This window comes from Mytilus edulis, chromosome 7 (assembly GCF_963676685.1).
Source record: "Mytilus edulis chromosome 7, xbMytEdul2.2, whole genome shotgun sequence".
NCBI lineage: Eukaryota > Metazoa > Mollusca > Bivalvia > Mytilida > Mytilidae > Mytilus > Mytilus edulis.
In genome coordinates, this window is record NC_092350.1 from 27,468,217 (window position 1) to 27,492,440 (window position 24,224).

At 32.5% G+C, this 24,224-nt stretch overlaps 1 protein-coding gene across 1 annotated transcript in view; it reads right to left on the reverse strand.

The window, feature by feature from the left end:
* Nucleotides 1-24,224, reverse strand: part of LOC139481170 (uncharacterized) — a 34,198-nt gene that overhangs the window by 8,153 nt on the left and 1,821 nt on the right. The window contains exons 2-9 of the mRNA XM_071264326.1: nucleotides 20,806-20,888; nucleotides 18,743-18,966; nucleotides 18,210-18,344; nucleotides 8,388-8,504; nucleotides 7,149-7,312; nucleotides 2,611-2,857; nucleotides 865-990; nucleotides 129-320 (exon numbers count right to left, since the gene is read on the reverse strand). Of these exons, the coding sequence (XP_071120427.1) occupies nucleotides 129-320; nucleotides 865-990; nucleotides 2,611-2,857; nucleotides 7,149-7,312; nucleotides 8,388-8,504; nucleotides 18,210-18,344; nucleotides 18,743-18,966; nucleotides 20,806-20,888 (1,288 nt within the window). The remainder of the gene's footprint in view (nucleotides 1-128; nucleotides 321-864; nucleotides 991-2,610; nucleotides 2,858-7,148; nucleotides 7,313-8,387; nucleotides 8,505-18,209; nucleotides 18,345-18,742; nucleotides 18,967-20,805; nucleotides 20,889-24,224) is intronic.

Consider the following 24,224-nt stretch of genomic DNA (forward strand, 5'->3'; position numbering starts at 1 on the left):
ATGCATAAAGTCCTTTACTTAATGCAGTAATAAAATTGATGTTTGACTTTTTCAGGTTTTATAGATTTCTTATTTGTTTAATTAACCTCGGTGTTTTTGTTAATATTTTAATATGTATAAGTACATACCTTTTCATAAACTAGAAAAAAGACGTGCATTTCTACATAAATCTGATTAATTTCATTTAGCTGAGTGGCAAAGGGGTGGATTGTATTTGTCAGTCTCTCGACAATTGTTTTGATGCCATCTTGTTGAGCAATATCTCTAACGTCCATTCGTTGTAGTGTTTCCAAAATTCCTGTAGCATCTGCTATAATTTCCTGAAATGTAATTTTGACCATTGTATTATAGAACATCATGATAGAATTGATCAAACTGCGTGAACAAGTTCATATAACTAATAAAGTTTGATTATTGTTCAAATGTTCTTGGCTTACAGTTGTTTTTCAATTAGCGATGAATCTTTAATTATACATCCTGATAAAAGGTATTTTAACTTTTTTTATATCTCTTCGTTTTTATATTTTTATATGGTCTAGATAAACAAGAGGTGTTAGTAACTGGTGTAATGTTGATGCGACAGAATATGTTTGGTGTTTACTGTTGTTATTGTAAATTATAATTCAATTAACTATGTGTGTTTTTTTGCCATTATAAGCCCATATACCAACATGGTCATTTGCAGAATAATGCATTTCAATATGAATTAGTCTTCAATTGAATCATTACAAGATGGATCTATTAGCCAAACTGATTATGGTCAATTTACAATGTCTCTCAAGTTTTTAGGTTGACACAGCATGTAGCTCACGGTATACTATCCTCAGATTTTAAATGCTATTTTAATATGTCTATCATTCTTACCTTCGCTGGGTCATACAGTAACGATTTAAAATGCGTCCTGTAGAGTTCTGCTTGACTAAGATTTGTGCCTATATTAGGGTGTTGAGCCATCAAAGGCCAGTACCTCTCTGTTATTTCCATACATAACTAAAAAACAGAATTTCATTATAGCATATTTCATTCAAGTAAACCGTCCTTCTCCGTTTTTTATTCCCCCCTTCCACTTCCCCTGCACTAAGAGGATTTAGGGAAGAATCTATGAGTTTGACTGTCCCTTTGGTATCTTTCGCACCTCTTCTATGATATAAGACAGAAGATACCGATGGGAAGAATGAATCATCATCAGTCGATGAAAGCCCCCAAACGCCAAACGCAGAACACGGAAACAATTTTTATTTAAAAGAAAGGAACAACAATTAACGAAATACTATATTACTACGGTTACTTTTTAGTATTTTTTTTACTATGTATGTGTCATTGTATTTGTCTTTCTTCTAACTGTCTCATAATTAAATCATATATATTCCAGTGAACTTACGATAAAGAATCATACCAATATTTCATGTAAAGGTCTATTTCATTTCTTAACCAATAAACTCATCATAGATACCAGGATTAAAATTTTATATTAACGCCAAACGCGCGTTTCGTCTACAAAAGAATCATCAGTCAAGCTCGAACCAAAAAATGTTTTAAAAGGCCAAATAAAGTACGAAGATGAAGAGAAGATTCCCATTTACCATCAGTAATATGCCCTCTTCGTCATCATTTAACGTTTAGATATCTTAATTGCTAAGTTACGCTTGTGTATGTTCACACTTTTTGAATTTCAAAAGCATGGGTGTCCTCCAAAAAAAAATAATGTTTATGTGTTTGCCATTCGAGGCGCGCTGTTACGATTTTTCATTTCAATGAAAACATATGAGTACATTAAACTGTCATGTTCAAAAACCATATGGAATTGTAAAATATATTCATAACAATATGAAATTGTAAAATATGTTCAAAAACATTATGGAATTGTAAAATATTAAAGGTTTAATTTATCTTTGTTTGTGAAATATTTAATCTGTCTAACTGTCATGTACATATCCCGGAAAGAGTTATCCCTGTATGAGATAAGGGAGACAACTTTTCATAGTTTATATTGTTGAAATAGACGAAATATAATGATTCACATCGAATGCAAGTAGCAAGTGCATTTTCAAATTGTATTTGGTTCTATATATCAACTTCGTCTGACATTTTTCCTGTCAATTTTTATTTGCATCTGCTTTATTGTAGCAAAGTATTGTTCTAAACGCATCGGGATTTGTTGCTGCACTGTGTTAAATGATCAAGACTTATCGACCAACTAGAACAGATGCCTTTCCTCGTCGACTTCAAATAAGTGTGTAACATAGTATATGATGATAGCTGCTAATCGGAAGATATAAGAAAATGTGGTATGAGTGTCAATGACACAACTCTTCATCTAATCCAAGTGACACTTTGTAAATGAAAAAAAACCATTATAGGTCAAAGAGCGATCTTCAGACAATGTTTGTCAATATTTTTTATATCTATATAAAGCTTGTGCATGCGTACGTGCGTATGCATGTGTGTTTGTTGAAAACAAGAAACTAAATTAAACAAAGAAGCACCCGGTTGGAGACATTTTTAATTAGAGGAGATTTCGAAAACAACTATAAATGTTCAATACTGATATCAAAACATCTAATCTTGGTGATGACGTAAGCAAATACCATTAGAAAACACAATTATTACCTTGTCTGCTTCTTCTTTCTTTTCTTTTAAGCTGATCTGTTTTCTTATTCCTTCGTCAACAGATTTCCAAATAGCCTCTAATTCTATCTGGGTTGATGAGAGATCGGTAAACGCATTTCTGATCTGTGTAACTATTTGTGTTCTTAGTGAAGGATGAACATTTGAGATTGAACTGTCTTCGTCTGGATCATCAAGATGGTGTAAAGTCTGCTTGCATTTTTCAACTGTTAAATCAATGTCACTGTGTCTGAATATACAAATACAACATCTTGAAAACTATGTATATAAAATCTTGTTCGGTCATTTTATAAACGTTCTAGCAATAACAGTACCATTCGATTCTGTTGATGCTATAGTTAGGGAAAAAACAATTAAACATAAGCATTTGACTACTTTTTTTAAAATAGCCTGTATGCTCTAAAACAGTTACCTCTTACGAAAAAATGTATTGGTTATATACTGTATTAGAGACAGTCGAACCAAATATATATTTACTACATCAACTGTCAAAGGAACGTTGGTTTGATATATCGAGGTTAATACTTAGTTTAGATTTGAGCCAATAAAAGATGTCTTATACAAACATTTTTTTATCAGCATATAAGTATGAAATTCATTAGAACTATGTTCTATCTTAATTCTATTGATATGAAGACATTTCTGGTAGTGACAATTAAACTGTAGGTATATTTGCCAGACAATAATCGAGTTCATTTCCCATCTTGAGAGTCAGTCTATGCACTAGGGGGAAAGTAAAATCACCAAAATACTGAACTCAGAGGAAAATTCAAAACGGAAAGTCCCTAATCAAATGGCAAAATCAAAAGCTCAAACACATCAAACAAATGGACAACAACTGCCATATTCCTTGTACAGGCGTTTTGTTATTCAGAAAATGGTGGATTGAACCTGGTTTGATAGCTAGCTAAACCTCTCCCTTGTATGACAGTTGCATATATTGATAAGGGAGAGCATATAATTAAAAATAAGGGGTAATCAAGAAATTTAAGTACAATTCCAGACAACACTATGAAGTTTAAAGTCCAAATATAAATCAACAATCCACGAATTATAACACTACGTAATAAAGATTGTCGACATAATAAAGAAAGACATAGTTACTCAAGAGTCAAAGAAAGGAAAGCAGTTTAAGCTTTTGTTTTGTCGTGGTGCACGTTTAAAAATGTTAAGAGGCAGAAAGTATCAGTAACCTTCAAAAGCAAAGGAATTACCGTACTTGTCAAAGATTAAAAAACAAATCATCGACGAAATGGTGAGAATGCTACCGAGAAGATTTTTTTCTTTTCGTAGGTTCTTAGTAAACAGCAATCTGCCATTATGATCAACCATTAAAATTACGAATGGAAATGGGGAATGTGTCAAAGAGACAACAAAGCTACAAAGGAGCAGAAAGCGGCCTAGGCTTTCAAATACACAGGCTCTAAAATTATTCCGTCAACCGCGATCACAAATATGATTTAATGTGTTGCTTGAATTTTGTTCGCTTAATTGAATACACAAACATTTTGAAAGACAAAAATGAGTTCGAAATCTTTAGAGCATCGACCTTCCTATTGCTTGTTCCTTCATACAAGTCACTATTTACCTACTAGTATTTTATCAAGCATTTTAAGATAGTAACATCAAACAAGGTTTGTTTAGTCTAATATGATGTTTATGGGTTAGGTTTATACTGTTGATATCGTTTGTTTTTTTGTGTTTGTAAGATTTGATCTATTATCTTTTGTGTACCCCTGATTCCATGGAATTCGAAGCGGAGTATTCTGGTTTGTACCCGGCCGTCGGACCGCTACGTATTTTTTTGTTAAAGCATCTTCAAGTCATAACTTTTTGAAAAAAAAGCATAAAGATTCAATTGATTACCAAGTCACAAGTTCCAGTTCTTTCGATGATGTAGTTCCTGTTATCAGCAGCGCTATATCTTTAAAATATCGCGCATATATATGAAATTATCGTATCATTTTGGCAGGAACTATAAGTCATAGCTTCTTGGTATAATATAGCTCCATGCAGCATCTGCTCGTTCGTTGCTTTAAAACTAAGATACTGTGGATTCATTTATTTTGGTGGGTACAAAATTTGCATATACGTGGATATTTAATTTCGTGGTTTTGACAAATTCTACATACATTCCTTTAGAAAATTTTGAAATTCGTTCAATATTTGAACTCGTGGTTCCCTTGTACCCACAAAATCCACGAAAATGGTATCCAACGAATATTAATGAATCCACAGTATATAAAAAGTTGTTGTTTTGTCCTGTAATATCATTTTTTTTTAAATAGGTTGACTAGTTTTGATTCACTTGTGTTTTGCTGTTTTTTGTATTATTTCATTTATATCTTCCTTGTCCGTTTAAAATGTGTTGTTACTTTCAGATCTGTGACAACCACTGTTAAGTTATTTCACAACACGTCTAGCAAAGGTCAGAATTTATTGATATGTTTTAATGTCTTATTGTGACCTATTAAAATATATCTAGTGATCTTATATATGTTTTAATTGCTGTTGTTTCGTTTAAGTTTACTGGTAACTTAACCTTCTGCTAATTCGTTAACAACTATTATATATCTTTCAATCTTTATATGGTATTTTATCAACCAGTATGACTAAACTTTCAGTATACTCGGTGTTTTAAGTGTACTTTAATTGCAAAATGCATAAAGACATGTTATACTGAATGAATATCAAAATCAGCTTACGATAAAAACTAAATACGTTTAATACATATAACGGATGCGGAGTCTTGTATTTAATTCATTTTTTGATGAATAGCGTTTAATTATTTGAAATTTAATCAACTTGATTCTTTTTATTGCTTAACTATGCCTGCATGGAATTGTTTTACAAGGATGGGTTTAGACTACGTTCATCAATTATATGGAGCGACATGATAACGAGGCACTATGATTTAGAATTCAAAAAAGCAGGTACAATTTGCACCTTCAGTCAAAGTGTAAGTAAAGAATCCACAAACGAGTTAAAAAGATATGGTGCAGATAGTCCCGCTGGCAATGGGACACACCGTAGTAGATTCAAAAGATTTGCGAGGTTTGAAGCAACCATCCTTTTAAGTAGACATTGCTCTGGTGTTGTTAACTACTATCTGAGACTATAAATGACGATTCGGGGATTAGTCTCATTCGGTAGGTCACGTTGGGAGAAAAGAGGACAAGGTTGTAGTTTGGAATATATATGTTGTCATCTGTGAAACAGATGGTCAATAACGGTCTTGGGGAGGGTACACTTCAATACTTATATAAAATTAATAGGGGTGTTGCTGGGGTTTTGTTACCACATCCTTTTCATGTAATATATATCTTTAAAATGTGTACCTTTTCATATAGTTCCTTTGTAAAAATGTGGCCTTTTCCAATGTTGGTAGGTTTTCGTGTGGTGTGTTGGAAAAGTAGAATATTTTAGTTTAAGATTCTTTATGTAATGTTAACTTACGGCAAGACTTTCGGCTGTGCAAAAATTACAGGGCTTTTCAAATACAAAAAAAAAACGTATTTGGACCTTTATTGACCTTATCATATATTTCTAATAGTTTCATATTAACATTTTTTCAAGCTGGAAAAGGTGACCCATTTCAATGGCATGTCATATCACTGTGTATTTAGAAAGTGTTAATTATTTGTTTATTTCAATAGTGCCTTATTCACGTTATATGTTCAAATGGCCTGTGAACTACAAAATTTTGTTTTCTAAAACGTCGAGCTAACACATATTTCTGGCAGATAATGGTCGAACAAATTGAAAAAAACCCAAGACATTTCAATGATCAACAAGGACAGGTTCATCAGGAGCTGACATTTTGCCGTGCAATATCTACGGAAAGAACAAAGGGTCGTTGCAAAGATTCGTTTACGCTTAGGAGGCGTGCTACTTTCCAAACACGAGACATCAGATATAATTCAGCATTTGGATAGTACCTTAGTGCGTATTTATTTTGTCGCATAGAGTCAACAGGCCGTCCTTTGTGAAGGGTCATAACCTGAGTTTCTAGCTGCTCAAAGACGTTTGCAGGTTACTGACTTAAAACAGCTCTGGTACGTTTTAGACGACAAATTACAGCAAATCCGTTATTGAAGAGACATGTTGAAATGTATTGATCAATATGTATACATTGTTGGAAATATGTTGATCATTATTACAATTTTTGTTTTTAGAAAACACCTCAAACGTAAATATATATAAGTGTTCATTTGACATCGGACTCGGACTTCTTTAAACTGAGTTGTACTGTGCGTATTGCTTTTTGTTTGATTATTCAACATTGGCCAGAAGTACATGTACAGAGGGAGGGCTGAACAAAACATGTCTCATCGCATTTTCGAGCCTGTCCCAAGTCAGGAGGCTCTATGCTTTGTAAGTCTTGTACTTAGTTTGTTTTCTTTAAAATTAAATTTAATGGAATTTACGACCCCATTTATATCGTATTAGGTCACTAGCACACTAGCCCATTATGTAACTGATAATCTTTTATTCTGAAAATTTGCAACGACACGACTTACCGTATCAATGAATTGAATTGCTCTTCAAGTTCACAGTGGAGTGTCTTTAGCAGATCAGCTGTGTGACTAATTATATCATAATCTGCCATTAACAGAGCCTTGTCTTTGACACTATGGAGTCTGTCCTTAACATCTTCAGACTGGGCGAGTGTGGGCAGAATTTTCTACAAAATATTAATGACCATGAAATCAAACAAAATTAAGACAGATACTCATCATCTATAGACAAGTGAACGGAATCATGTTATTATTACTTACGAAGTCAGTTGTACTTTATTTAAATGTTTATATATGTTTTATTATTTCGACCAATTAGCAAATTTCAGCTCTGTAAGAGACTGAGTGCAGAATCTGAAGAATTTACGGTTACAAAGTAGAAGGCTTCTGTTCGTGAACAAAATGAAGATTGTATTAGTACACAACAATAATCCTGACTTAAATAGTGTTTTTTTTATTCCTGCTACCAATATGGTTCATTATTGAACATAAATTTTACACTTTTGGAAAATTTACTTCGGTCAGAGTATACATAGTTTTCTATAGATATAGCAATCGACCTTTGAATACTGTCCACATTTTTTTCCGGGGATACATTTTCATTGGTAATAAAAAATAAGAATAAATCAATATATCTGTAAATAATGAGAAACACTCAGTGTTACATGTAGGTCGTTCGTAAAATAAAAACAAATATGTAGGTGGTTCTTTTCCGGATAAACAAGGAATCTGACAACGGAAGTTCAGGCGGACAATTAAAAGAGACACAAATCGAACAACTTTTAATGTTTTCACATAAAAATCACAACAATGTTTTCCTACTTTGAAACAGAAAATACAGACAAAAATATTGAAGATAAGGAAGAAATATTACGTCAGAGAACAACCTTCATTCAAAGATAAGGAAATAAAATTCTTAATATATTTCACAGGAAACATACCATTGAGTACCATTAACCGAATAACATTTATAGCAATGTAGGAATCTCGTGACTGAAGGACGACCAAGACGAGATTACGTGAATGAAGGCCGACCAAGACGAGATTACGTGACTCTCGTGACTGAAGGACGACCAAGATGAGATTGCGTGACTCAAACTTTAGTTTTGAAGATTACTAATGTCAATTGCAGAAAGCCGCTGTTTTGGGAGAGAAAACAAATTGCAGCACAGTTTTGATATGATACGGTTATTCGATGCTGTTTCGTCGAGTAAACACGATTGCGACTTTATGTACTGTTACCTTGTGTAGAAAGATCCAAGCATCATGGTCGTATGTGAGGTGGCCTCCATAATCTGTTGTTAATTCCTTTGGTTCAATTTGTGTATAAAGTTCAACAAGCGTTTTTACAACAATCGTCTGTAAAAGATAACAGTGCAACTATGATACTTTGAAATATTTGCATTCCACATTTCTTAATCGGTTACCCTATGAGTATCATACATCAATAAAACAAAAATGTATGTGCCAACAATGTATCACCCTTAAAAAATAATCTAAAAGTGCAATGTACGGTTTGGTTTTGGAGATTTGATGAATTTACGGCAATTGAAATCGACATTCCATGTTGTGTTTACAAATGGACAGCTATTTTGAGAAAAATTAATGAAAAGAAAAGAGAAGATAAATAGATTTTTTTCGACTATTTTAGTGAAGTTTTAGTCATATGAAAATATGAGACACGACCAATTAACCATGATTGTTTATTGCAGCTTGACCTTACAATACAAAACTCTCTAAAACAAAAATTATATCTTAGTTTGATAATTAGCTCATTGGAAATCATACCACATCTCCTAATTTTCCTCTGATTTTTCTGGTAAGAAACATTTAGATTTTGAAACTTTATGAATATTTTATGGTTTTGTTTTTTAAAACTTTCCGTTCAATCATACTGGATAGTATTCCAGCTAAGACTCGCACAGTGCACACCAAATTGGTATCAAGTATCTAAAAAGTCTTATTCATAATATATAACCAACATTAAACATAAGTTTGACTACATGCAGTTTATTATAACTTATGAGTTTGGCAATCCCTTAATAGAACTGAGAATGGAAACTGGGAATGTTTTAAAAAGACAACAACTCGACTAAAGAGCAGAAAACAGTTACGTTTTTTCCGTCCCTTTTTTACTACGGTATGGTAAGCTATTTATGTAATTTTCGTTTAAAACCGTGACATATTGGTGGTGTTTAGTGTTTCACAACAATATTGATACTGAATATTCAGTTAACTAACATGATAGGTTTTGACATATTTATATTTCTTGCTAGAAGCTACAACAAAACACAAATTGAAGTAATTAGGATATACATATGTAGCCATGCTAATACCATTAACTAGAAATATAACAGAACTCTAGATATACTATAGCCATCTTAGAGTGTTCATAAATCATCAGCCGAACTATGACATTCCCAACTTTGAAATAAAGGCGTCCAATAAACTGTGGAAAATATCAAAGTATCATGTAATGAAATACAGGCGTCCAAAAAACTGTGGAAAATATCAAAGTATCATGTAATGAAATAAAGGCGTCCAATAAACTGTGGAAAATATCAAAGTATCATGTAATGAAATAAAGTTATACTATTATGAGGGAAACCGAATTTATTAGCGCTACTGAGACGTTACGCACGGTGTTCGGTTTAGTAATAGTGGGAGATATTATGGAAAAATTGTGCAAATCGTGATACAAGCATGAAATTTGGTATAAAGGTTGACTAAACGATACTTAAAAAGAATCAGCTGCTGGCCATAACAAATATCCATTTTTTTCAAGATGGCCACCGCTCATTTTGCAAATGGCGTCATATCCAATAGGCTACATTTCGTAAATCCTTTGAAAGCTGTGTTATAGGTACATTCCAAATTAAGTTTTGATAAAACGTAAATTACAGTTTCTAAAGTACGATAAAACAATACATAAATGACGAAAAAGTGACTTCCGGTTCAAAAATGGCGACAAAACCGTTGACAATGGCAACCGTTTTCGAAATTCAATTGAAAGCTGTGTTTAAGGTATAATCCAAAGTAAGTTTTGATAAAACGTAAATTACAGTAACTAAAGTTCGATGAAACAATACATAATTGACGAAAAAGTTACTTCCGGTTCCAAAATGGTGGCAAAACAGTTGAAAATGGCTACATTTCGGAAATCCTTTGAAAGCTGTGTTGTAGGTAAAGTCCAATGTAACTTTTGATAAAACGTAGATAACTGTTCCTAAAGTACGATTATCATCATACAACAATACATACATGACGAAATAGTGACTACCGGTTCCAAAATGGCGGCCAAAAAGTTGAAAACTTACTTTGTTAAGTTCAAATACCTAGTTTGGTTAGAAAAGACAGGTTGCCTTTCTTTAAATCTGACAGTTGCCAATACACAAACCCGTACATAAAAGGCCAGAACTGTAACACCACTGGATTTTTTGCATCCGCATTTCAAACGTTTCTGATACGAGGCTGCAACGGCAACCAAAGAAGTTCATTTTGGTTTCCAACTGTCATTGTTTTTTGTTCTCACATCCATATCCAGTGTTCATGACTTGGTACGTGAACCTGTTGAATGCATACATCCGGTTGAGTCCACCTTGGTATGCTTCTCTTTTGATGTGCTCCGGAAGAGAATTTCCTGTAGGCCGAAATGATTCAAATCGTGATTGTTAAAGACAAATGTTGATGTTGCCGTACATGATGCAAGTAAATGCTTCTATGATGTCCATGTCTGTGTCTTCATTCAAAATTAAAGCGCGAAAAACATTCGTTACATCTGGAAATTTTTCCTTTGTCTGCCAAGCTGACCTCTTCACTTTCTCACGAAATACTGACACAGTGTCACATTCACAGAATGCATGGAAGGAAAGAATAAGGCAGTGCACGAGGACCAAACACATTTATTATGTCAGAAACACGAAGCCTTTAAAAACCTATTCACAATTTGTGCATACCTAATACTGGGATCTAATAACACTGCTTAAAGTGACACCCTTAAACAAAGACAGAGGAGTAATTTGGTTTGCAAGGATAAAGAAATCTTTCAAATCAAACTGTATACTTTGACAAGAAATTAGAAGTCGAGAAAAGAGATCGCAATTACGTTTTATGTTCTTCGGCTTTGTTTTTTGACAAAGACATTTACAGTTTCATTTGACGGCTTTAATAGGAAATGGTTCTTTTTTATCTGGTTATAAAAAGCAGATTCTCCGTCGTTTTGCTTTTGCTTCAAAAGATCTTCGTATTGTTCGGACCCAGTATTTTGAAGTTTATATACATGTACATATCTCACCGGCCTCCGATGCAACAATTTCCTTAAACGAGTCAATTTTGTACAAATCTGGCGACTGTTCTAGAAAAAGAAAAAATGGATTTCCAAACTCGTTCATCACTTTAGAAAGCCTTTGATACTTTTCAAAGAAATTCTTTTGTGTTTCTTATAGTCTTCATGATGTCGTTCATCAGTTTTAGAATGACTCAAACTACTAGATAGATCTGTCAAATTCTTCTACCAGTCTACTGACTACCATCCATCAATCGTCTTAAAGCGATCTTCGGTGGTAACATTATCGCCCTTCACAATTGCATTATTCTGTTTTTGTGCCTGATCAATTGTGATATATAAGAAAACAGCTTGCTGGTCTTACGTACCATGAAATTACCATTTTCAAATTCCATTGCCACCTAGTGGGTGATGTTCATGAAGGGAAGCCATATCTCGGAGATGGATCAGTAATCATCGAGCATAATTAATACGATATGGACCCAAACAATACGGTATCATGCTTCATATACACTGATTGTAAAGTACGATATTTGACTCATAAAATGGGCGTATGACTGAAAGCTCAAGAAGTTCTTTTAGATTCCTAATTGAACGCCCAAAATTCAACTGTGGTCGAGATGACTCTCTTTCCTCACACCAGTCTATCAAATAATCGAACGACACAGAGTCATGAGCTATATTTTCTGCGTTAAGACATTACTGATTCAAGCAAAACACACGCTGTTATCTGATGCGCCTGTCTAGTCCTAGGTACATTTGAATATACATGAAAGTAATATGACGTTCTAGGTCTTGCAATATAGGCTTCAGTGAGGGCACAAATCCATCCACTTTCATGCAATATATCACCAATTTTTTAAAACAAGCCATTTCAATGTACTATTCACCTAACATAACGATGAACTTATTTTCTCTGTACAAATCTGATTATTCCCACTGAATTTGCTTAGCCAATACCAAAAGTGGGTGATCTGCATCAATAATTGTATTTGGCTAGGATTTTGAAAGTTAACCCCTTTTTTCACCTTGTCCATCGAATGCTTGATCAATTCAACTGATTGGGGGAGTTTTCAAACAGTGACATCATAGAAGAAATACACTTACTTAAATATAAGAGCATAGATTTATAGAGAAATCAAATGACGACCAAGATATGTTAACGAAATTCAAATCCTCGTCTATAAGATGAACTACGATTTACATCAGTGTGCCCTGGTTGTGGGTGCAAGTCACTCTGTATGTCTATGAATAGTTTGGACATGCACAAAAATGATAAACGCATTTGTTTCATAAACTTAAAATTTATATCAAACCAATTCATGATATCATTAAAAATCCAAAAGCACCAAGTAAATAGTAAACAGTTCAAATGTTTATGTGTGAATTTTGTTAAATTTTTGTTCATGCGCAAACCCTTAAAAGTCAAATATGTATTTATATTGAATACATCACATGTAAGGAATGTAGCCACCAAACCTGATAATATTTTTCCCTGACAAAAGGTCAAAGAAAAAGCTTTTCCAGAAAAGTAAGAATTTCCGCACTGGAAAAAAACAGCCATTTTGGAAAAAGGCCGTGGCCATCTTGAAAAAATTATTCTTTTTCATGGCCAGCAGTTTTTTCTTAAAAAGTATATAATAATGATGCTTCGTGCTAATTTTCATGCTTGTATCATCATTTGCACAATTCTCTCGATTTTGCTTGCTAATATCTTCCACTATAATGGTAACGTTAGTCGACGTCGTTTTTCTATTATTTCAACCTACTTCTTTACCAAACGTCAAAGCTTTGGAGCTTTTTAAAAAACTGCTTCATTTTGATGTTTAACTACATGTATTTATTGAGAAAATAACTATTAACATGACTGATTACTAGTATATATTTTTGACAAATAAACTTTAACTTTACAATATTCTAAACATAATGAAAGTGTATATTTCAAATATTTGTCACTGCCCAAGCATTTCAATTGTTGCAAAATGCATATCCTCTATGATTCTCAGAATTCCGTCATCACAAGTTTCTAGGACTATAGGCATTTATATAGATTGGAAACAGCCAGTTTACCAAAGAGTTTTGTGCTTAAAGAGTATAATTGTTATTAACCCGCCTTCAACTTGTTTTCAAACTACAGTTCGTGAATAATTTCAGGGTATTTTTATTCGTATTATCAACATCTCAAATATGTGTCATTCAGAAGATTACAATGAAAAATAATCCTTGTCCAGGTCAATGGCAGCAACAGCTACTATTTATCCTCTGTTTGCTTGATCTTTAATTTTAATTTTATCCTCAGATTTTGGAATGAAAACGGCAGTTAAGAATTGTTGATTTTATTTTAAATTAAAAATTGATCTACAGTCCTTGAAATATAATGAGTAATTTCAAATGCGTCTGTTTGTCGAATGCAGGGAAATGACTTTTAGTGTATACAACATATACAATCGTACTAGCAGACGCATATATGTTACTAGATTCCAAAAACTCAAAAGCTTCGGTATTATCAAAGTGCTACATATATATTCATCCGAAAATTTTGAGTAATATTCGATAAATTTACATGTAGATTAACTCATGAAAATAGCGGGATCATATCAAGAGAATCATGATGGAATCATGCTTTTATAGCTGACAATGCGATATGGGTTTTGCTCATTGTTAAAGGCAGAACGGTGACCTATGGTTGTTAATTTCTGTGTCATTTGGTTTAAAATGCATTTTTTATTTTGCATTAAAAATACCTTACCTTTTGCATAATACTTTTATTTATCCGGAAACTTCGTGGGCACTTTTAAGATCAGCTCATGGCTTAAAAATTTTGATGGAAGTCAAATTTTCTTTTTGATTTGAATAACTATTAAAACATTATCTCCCAAAATAATATCATTACACAGAACGTGTCAAATACTAAAAACACAACATGCTACACTCTCAGTAAATGAAAAATAAAATTATATATATAACGTTACATTGACGTTCCGTGCAAAAAATCGTTCAATTTTGACGTGGTAACATTTTTGGGAGACACGGACAACTTGATGAAAATTGATGAAAATTTAGCGTTTCCTTAACATTGAAGGCTTAAATAAATCTTTAAAAAAATTACATTTCAGTAACATTTAAGCAAATTAAGGGAGACACGGACAATACTGAACACAAAAAAAATGAGAGAAGCTATGTTAAAAATGAAAATAGTTTTGTAAAATTCAATAAAATCACATTTTTATGTAGAGGTGGCGAACCTTTTCTATTATTTATGTTATAGTTATTGACCAAGCAAGTCAGTATATAGAATTTAATCTGCACAGCTCAGGTGACCCTTATTAACCCGAACGACGTAGGAGTTCGGGTTAAAGGGTCATCCTGAGCGCGTGCAGATTAAATTCTATATACCGATTTGATTGGCCAATAACTGTTTTAACAAATGACGTCATTAATTTACGTGAACGTTTTAGATGTGGTCGATTTTCCGCAATCCACGGATCCTAAGAAAGGGGGAAATACGACTTTCATTGGTGAGTTTTAAATTGACAACTTTTTTGGGGTTTAGACTTTTTGTAAAATTGCGATTTAATGGTAGATTTTTTCTTAATGTTTCTGTTTAATCTATTCCCATTTTTTTTATTTAATAAGTGACGATTAAGACTTTTAAAATTTGAGTACCTTCAAATCACCGGTCTTCAAATCGTTGTATGAAAAAAAAATCATAACTGAAAGGGTTATTGAGTTTAGATTAATTGCTTTTGAATATCTTTCCATCAATGATGTGCTTTAATAGAGAAAGATAAACCGAGGAAGATGTTATATTACCTAAATTTTAAATGTTGAATAAACAGAAAATACGTTTCTCTTTTCAATCTTTTCCTCCCCTCCCCCAAATTTCTTTGTATATACTGTATTAATTTTCAAGACACGTCCATCTAAATGAAGTCTGATTGATCTCCACCTAGGAATAGATATTGAAAAAGTCGTTATATTAAATTCCATTGAGTCTAAAACTAATCCAAGTCAGATTTCTTTTATTCGGATATTCTTAGATACATTTCTTTTTTGGCGGAAATGACCAAACATTTTTTTAACTCTCTTTCTGACTTTAAAACACTGATTTAAGATTTAAGTTGTACGCAAAATATAATATTTTTATGTTCAAGCTAAGATGAAAAAAAGGAATGAGAAACCTTTCTTTTTTCCTATTTTGAAACTACGATGTTTGTACAAAGTCAATTTCAAGGAAGAAGTCGGATTCGGGGGTGGGGACGAACATGTCGTTCACCCTAGGATTGGACAAAGTATCGTGTTTTGCCTTAAAATCGTCAATATTGTTTTAGTCTCGCTACACTCGGTGATATATTTTTTTAATTTGATAGAATAACGCCCCTGTCAACATCTAGGAACCGCGCTAAAGGTAAAAATAGATTTGAACTGTGCAGTATATCTGAGGTAGTTAATGCACACCTTTGCTGTGCATTATCCAGATTATAGTACAGTAAGAACAAAGAGATTTTGCCCATGTCATGTGTTAAGTGAAAATATTATAGTATTGAAGTGTCTGCTTTCAGTTTTGTATACGCGAATTTTCACATCTTACAGCTCTATGGAATTTCGAAAATGGCCGCTAGATTACGAACTGACAGGATATTTATCGTGACCGTTTCACATAATAAATATGATCATATCATATCCCACCTGTACAAATTTTATCGAAATCCATTCAGTAGTTAGTAATTTTCCTCCTTAATATTTGGATGATTGGCGCTTGTTGTTACGTCTTACACGGTAAATATGTCATTAACACAAAATCATTGCTTAATCATAATAATACGACATAACATTAAATTTATTAAATCAGGTTTTATTTAATTTCGATTAAAATGAAAATTCAAGACAAGTTACTATTCAATAATACGTAGTTTTGATTTGTTTTTGTCATACTTATGCATCAAGAAATTGTCAAATAAAAAATAGACCGAATACCGTGCGTAACGTCTGACTCTGTTCAGTACTTTGAAATGATAGACATGTAGGATGTAAGGTAACTTCCTTTATCTTACCTCCTATACATTTCCAGGAATATGATTGGTTAAAAGCGTCCGCGTGCAAACCGTGTATATTTGATATTAGGTTAGTAGGGAGGCGGGGCTTATCTCATACACGGTTAGTAGTGGAGTTACGTCCCTTTATATTCCTTATTAGGTAAGAAGGGGGCGGGGCTTATTTCATACACGGTTAGTAAAGGTGTTATATCCCTTTATAAAAAACAAAACAGTACTGAGAAAAAATCTTAAAAGTTCCAACAGACGAAGAAATTGATGATTAAGATTGAAAAAAATTCATAAAACACATTTAAACCTTACAAGTCGTTATTGTTGGCATCTGTTTTTGTAGGATCAATGGAAGTATTTTCTTAGTAGACTTTCTCATTTTGAGAATCACTAGTCTTAATTTCACACGTTAAGATAGTCGGTAAGATAAATTCGTTACATAGTGTGCTAGTGACGTAATACGGTATATATGGGGTCAGTAAATTCCATATGGGGATTCGAGCTTCGCTCTCACCCCATATGGAATTTACTGACCCCATATATACCGTATTAGGTCACTAGCACACTATGTAACTAATAATATTTGACTTTTATGAAAAATAAAAAAATCTATATAATATGATAATTCCTGTAAAACGCGAACGAAAAAAAACAAGGAATTGATATTTCATTTTCTGCCAAAAGCGAGTTAACTCCAGATAAACCAAGATAATAAATTGTAGTTCTACAATTGAAACCTGATAAAGCGGTGTTTGAATGGTGTTCCTTGAGATATCTCAATCTGGTCTTGTTGAACCTAAATAACTTTGCAATATTAGCACATACACCTGTAAAGTATTGGAAATATTTTTTGTCTGTGACAGAGAGTATCCTAGTATCAAATGTGGTTAATAAAGATTTTCGCTTTAATTCTAACTTTTTAATGCAGGAATCCAGAAAGGTCTAATGTGTTCAGTTCAGACTCCGTTTAAAGAGATGTACTCTAAGACTTAAATAAACCTCCGCCAGAGACATATTGTAGACACCATCCTCTGCATGAGTCACGTGAGTACAAAAGTAAATAGTACTACGCATTTTTCGCTAGAATATAGGACTTAGAGAAAAAAAACTCACAAACATTTAAGAAATGACCAAAACACTTTATTATATAGATAACAATTTTCCTACAAGAAAGTCCCTGATGTGTGGTCTTTTAAACGAATATGGCGTTTTATTTGAACTGAAAACATTTAAATTAATTTAAAGAACTTTAAATAAATTCATGCTGACCAATTGTACGTAATTCATGAAGCAGACTGACCAGAAATAACTCAGATTATATACAATTATTTAAAGGTTTCATTATACGTTTTAGTTCAATTTTTAAGTCTGATAATTAGCTCATATGCGATCTTCCTCTTTTTTTAATTCCTATGTCATAAACATGGAATGCATTTATTTTATATATTATGACTAATCCTATTAACCCGATGGTATCTCTAACTTAAAAGTTACAATGTTATTGCGGCCTGCTCCATACGTTGTCCTTCTAATATATGTTAAAAATGTACATGTGACTGTGTCACTTGATCTGTTGTGAAGAGTTGTCTCATGGGCAATCATAGTTACCACATCTTCTTATTTTTATATGTAAATCACTGAACAGCTTCTAATTTTAAATACTACAAACTAAATGTTTCCTTATGCTTGATACTTTCTTTGGTTCCACTTGATGTAATACAACGTAAGCCTTACTTTAAACTGATTTCCAAACGTTACGGTATCCTTCCGCTGTGATTTCAGACCAAGTAGTCTTTTGAGAAGTCTTGTTTTGCTTCTGGACTTTGGTTTGACTATATAAAATGCTGCCACAGCTCCTCGACGCTCAATCTGTATAATACAACAAATTCTAAACGACTTTGACAGGATTAGTAACTCTTGTGCAATTAAGTTTGAAACTTTATGATACACGAAAAGTCGTCCATGATAACATAATATAGGGCCGTCAAAATGGTTAACGACATGCAAATTGAAGTCTGTTTCTTTTGTACCAATATGAGAATATACATTACAGTTCAGTATACATTTTTCAACGCTAATAATAACATGTTTAATTTCCTTTATTTTATTTGGTTAAAAGTGCATGACTATTTATATATTTGAGAAAAGCAAATAAGTTGTCAAAGTAGACCTACGCAAAAAAATTTAAGTAAATCTGGTCCAATAGATAAGATAGATTACAGAACGAATTTTATTTTTCGATTCGAAAATATGATTATGATATTCACCTCTAGATGTTCCAAAGCTTTAACCACCTCAGTAATAATATTTTCAGTACACCCCTGTCTAAAATTAGCCACAAAAGCCGCACTTTTCCTCTTCATAACTAAAAAAATAACATCCTGCAGATATACCAGGTATTTACATGCCCCCTCAAGTTCCCAGTCTTTGTTGTCTGTGGCACTATGTATAGGAAATGTTATTAAAGGATTTCCAGCTAAATCCGTACCACCTGCGAAACAAATAAGAGTTAGTAATATATGTCGCGAATAATAAGACAGCAATCCAACAACACAGGCCAAATATTTATAACGAGGTCGATGGTACTGTGGATTAATGAGTATTCGTTGGATGACAATTTTCATTTGAAAAAAATATGTCGCTTGACAGGAAAACGTTCTTTTATATAATATTTGCCTTTAATATGCTTATACCTGGCAGTTTTCTTTAATTCTACTATAAGCTATTGTTTTTTTTTGGTTTTTCCATCTTTATCAAAGAGACATTGCCATGATGGGTAATTATTGTGTGTTTATTATGTCTCTAGAGCAAGAACATACATTGAGGGGGTTGATGTCTGACAACACCTTGAATGGTAACAAAATATGGCAAAGTAATGCGTCTGTTCGTAGAACATCTCAAAGGGTTGTTGTTGTTTTATTTGATGTTTTTGTCAATTTTTTAATTTGATGTCTATATTAAATTCTAAACGTTTTTGTAGAATTCTTTCACAAGTTGTCTGTATTAGGTTGATTTATAAATTGGCATATTTTTTGACATTTTGACTTTCGTGAGTACCGTGTATTAACGTTTAGATGTTGTTTTTTTTTCTTTGGGGGGGGGGGGGGGGGGTATAGTTTTTATGTTAGGCTATCGTCTCACTGACCATCTTTTGTGATAATCAAAATAAATCTTGCATTTAAGAAAAAGGAAAACATATATACATGTAGTTCTGAAAAAACAAAACATTAATTGCATTTACCGTGCAGTTAGAAACACTAGTAATTAACATACTAGGTAAAAAAAAATATAATACACAATAAAAATTAGTACTGGAAATTATCAGCAAATAACTGATAAACAAAATAAATTATTTAAATAAAATCAACAAAAAATGTAATTAGAAAGTGCCGTTAATGTAGCCTAAAATTGACCTGTGTCCACCACATATTTCAGTTGAAGATGTTGTTATCATAATCATATGAAATTGTCGTTATCAATCATTTAGTTTTGATAACTAGACAAGACTTTACCGAGGAATGAATAAATATTTACTTGTTTTGAACTTATTTCACCTTAATGTGGAAATAAATAGGTATATCGGATTCAAATATTTATCCATGTATTCTTCTTACATAATTGATTACATCCCGGATGAGAAAGTTAAAATTATAAATTCCAATTACATAACTACATGTAGTAGAAGATAAATCTAAATACTTTTGCACATAAACACTTATAAAAGAAATGACGAATATCTACATTTTTATATATTATTTTGTTTATACCCATTTTGTTACCGATAGTGAAATTGCCTACTTTTTTATGTGAACTATGCGTTTACATGCGAAAATTCGGAAGTACATAATTCTTGAGATTCAAAAATGAATGTTGATTTTTTTTTTTTGTGTAACTTATATTTCTTGGGTTGATTTCTTATTGATATTTAACCAAAATATCCTTGTATTCATATACATAATACAAAATTGAGAATGGGAATCGGGAATGTGTCAAAGAGACAACAACTCGACCAACGAGCAGACAACAGCCGAAGGCCACCAATGGGTCTCCACACTGCGAGAAAATCCCGCACCTAGAGGCGTACTTCAGCTAGCCCCTAAACAATAATGTGTACTAGTTCAGAGATAATGGACGTCATTCTAAACTCCGAAATATATAAATGAACTAAAATTTAAAATCATACAAGACCAACAAAGACCAACATGCATGCATTAAGGAAACAAATTATTTACATTTCTTTTTTTATATAGAATTAGTGTCGATACAATATAGAAAAGTAAGCGAAGAATGCAAAAATTGAATAATATTTTATAAAAGATATGTATTTTACCTGAAAGGATGGCGATCTTAGATTTGAGTAGTTCTGGTTCTATTGCCCCGTTCTCTCGCTGCATCCTCTTGGTGGAGGCTTTCCTGTATTAAAAATTGTTGTTTTACATCAGTATACATGAATCATATATTTCATAGCAATCAATTAACCACCTTTGTGCAATTTGTAAACATTGTTTTGCTTATGTTTTGCAGGGGTGTGATTCATATGAACAATGACATCGTTTTTTTTTTAATTTCTAAATCTAACTTTCATGGGTTAATAAAATATTGTAATTGTAAAGACTTTTAAAATCAAGACAGAAACAAGCCATGTTATTATATACACGTAGAATTGACAAACCTTTCTTATAGTCATAAAAACATCGAGTTTAAAATTATAATACATGTTATTCTTAAAGGAGACGTATTACACCAAAGGACCAAATCACATATCTTAAATCGAAGAGAAACACTAAGACGAAAAATGACTATCAGACACACAACAGTCTACAACAGAAATACGAAAGAAAAGAATGAGCAACACACATCTTGACCCCAAAACGGGGTGACATGATGTGCTCCGGATGGGTAAGAAGATCCTACCAAATATGTGCCGCCGATCATTTTGATCATAGTTGGTTAAAAAAAAATGAACACATTCGGTAATAAGTCCTGTTAGGTAATGTCGCAATTGATGAAAATTCACTTTCAGAAAATAAGGTGTTGAAGGCAGATCAGTTGCTAAGTGAAATACATGTAGTATACCCACAAAGCAACTCCAGCACTTTTGTAGTATTCTTCAACTTTTGTATAGAAAGATGAATTATTATAACAAAATCAATTAAAAAAATTACCAACAGTGGTGCCAATCAATTTATCTTTTGCATGATTAAAATTCTTTAATTTATCTTGTTTAATAAACTATTTCCTACACTATAAAATAAATATATGTAATAAAAAAGTATTTTTTCAAGATCTTTCTCTTAATTATTCAAACAATTGTATACAAATTATATATGACTTTTTATCCTAACAAATTTATGACTTTCAGTCCTGTGACTTTCTGTCATTTTACCGATATACATGCATACATACAACGATGGCATATATCATATATATACAATGATGAATATGATAAAAAAGAGGTACATTTACAAAATGATTAGAAGTTTACTAATAAACGACGATATGATATATATATTTTTACTTTAAAATTTACATTACAAAGTGTAAATAATCTTCTTAAAATTTTCAAGCATGTCGAGTATCTAGTAAATAGATATGTACTTATTTTGCATGTCATATGTTTGCCTCAAGGATCACTAAAGATGAATTAATTGCCTAAATACCCACCTGGTACAGTTAATTTGGTACTGTTATTGTTATATTAACGACTCCAGGAAACGAACGATCTGGCACTTTTAACTAGTAAAAACGCTTTGACGCTACGCGCGATGTTCGTACCTCATTGGAAATTCGGTGTTGTTGGCAAGATGCAAGTCCAAAATATATAATTGTGTGATATCATATTCATTGCTATTGTACGTATTTTAAAAAATAACGATTTCTAAAATAAAAACGAAAAAAATAATTGTTGAAACTATGTTTTATGCTGCAATCGACAAGCTTAATTTAAAAAAAAAACGGCGATTTTTAGGTTGTCCCGCGTAACATATTTCATTTATTGTAACCACTAAACTATAAGTTTCGTCAAAACTATTTAATATTTTGAAAAACGATTTTTTCCATTATTAAACAGAATGGTTCCCCCAGTCTTTTATGCATTTTTATGACGTTATGATGACGTCATAGAAAAAAACCGCGTTCCATACAACAAGGGCAAATCTGTCCCGTGGGGAAAAAAAATTGGGATTCCAGATTTGAGAATCAAAAAACATTTATCTAAAATAAAAAAAAGTTTAGTATTTGCTTAATTTTATGAATTTAAAGACAAATATCCTGAAAAAGGATATATTGTAATTTATGACCGATTTTTCAAAGGCTTACAAGTTTGTCGCACCGCCATTTTTTGACGTAAAAACGAACTCAACTCAAATTTACGTCAATTGTTTGCATATCACTGCTCTTATAATGGTAGAATTTTATATTTTTTTTAAATGTTATTTTTCTTAAATTTTCAAAAAACTAAAATACATCAATTTTCGATAAGTAGTTAAAAAGCACCGTCGATTTTGCCGAGTCTTACAAGAATGTCGCACTTGCTTAAAACAACGTTTCAGTCGAATTTTCTGTTTGAACGTTACGAAGTATTCGCGACGTTGTGTTACGCTTACATGTACGAACATCGCGCGTAACGTCTTTACATTTTTCATAATCTACTGAAGAAGTAAGAAAAAAATAAGATGTGGAATGATTGCCTATGATACAATTCTTCATCAGAGACATTTTAAATGTTTTTTACCTACATACATTCACTCAAGAAGATCATGATACTCGGAACCAATAGCATTATGACATACAGTACCGTATGCGCAGAATCAGATGCACCCCAACCATGTTCACTCTTTGACCAGTTGCTAACCAAAAAATCTCTCTTTAAACAACCATTTTTCATTTATGCAGTTAATATTCTGTCAGTATATGAATATATAAAGATATGGGGTATACGTCAGGGTGACAGTAACCCAAGCAAAATAAACATAGAGAGCAATTTCTGATACCTTCAACAATAGAAGGTGTCTTTAACATAAGCCAAGCTGTAATTCGTACAGAATCTTATAATGGTTGTCGATAGGTTTAACAGAAAATATAAATTACCTTCAGTCAATCAAATTCCAAACATAACAAAACAATAGAATGAAATTCAAAACAGTGTGGCTGTGGCCATTGATTGACACATTAAATTCATCCATTGACTGGGACAATTTACGTGAACGTTTGTCTGTAACGACCACTGTTCACGACGCACCTACGATAGACATTTAAACTGTGGGGTCACCAAAGGTTTCTTAACGCCTTTAATTATAAAGTAATTCGAAAAAATAATCAGGAATAACCTTTATGTTTTGATTTATATAATTGGTATAAATCAAAACATCGTGTTATTTCTGATTAATTTTTTCGAATTACTTTATTGAGGTGTTGAGAACCTTTGGTGACCCCATAGTTTAAGTGTCTTTAAAAAGTACATAGTGATCAGTGGTCGTTACATACAAACGTTCACCTAAATTGTCCCAGTCATTGGATGAATTTAATGTGTCAATCAATGGCCACAGCCACACTGTTTTGAATTTCATTCTAAGATATATGAAAACCACTAACATGGTTTCTAACTTTAAAACAGAATCGTAACCCTCGGCTTGCAAAGATGGCAAATGAATATAATTTATGACGAGAGCAAAGTATTTTTCATTTCGATCCTCTTTGCTTTATAGCTCAATAAGTACACCAGTAATGCTAAAAGATTTACATGCAAAT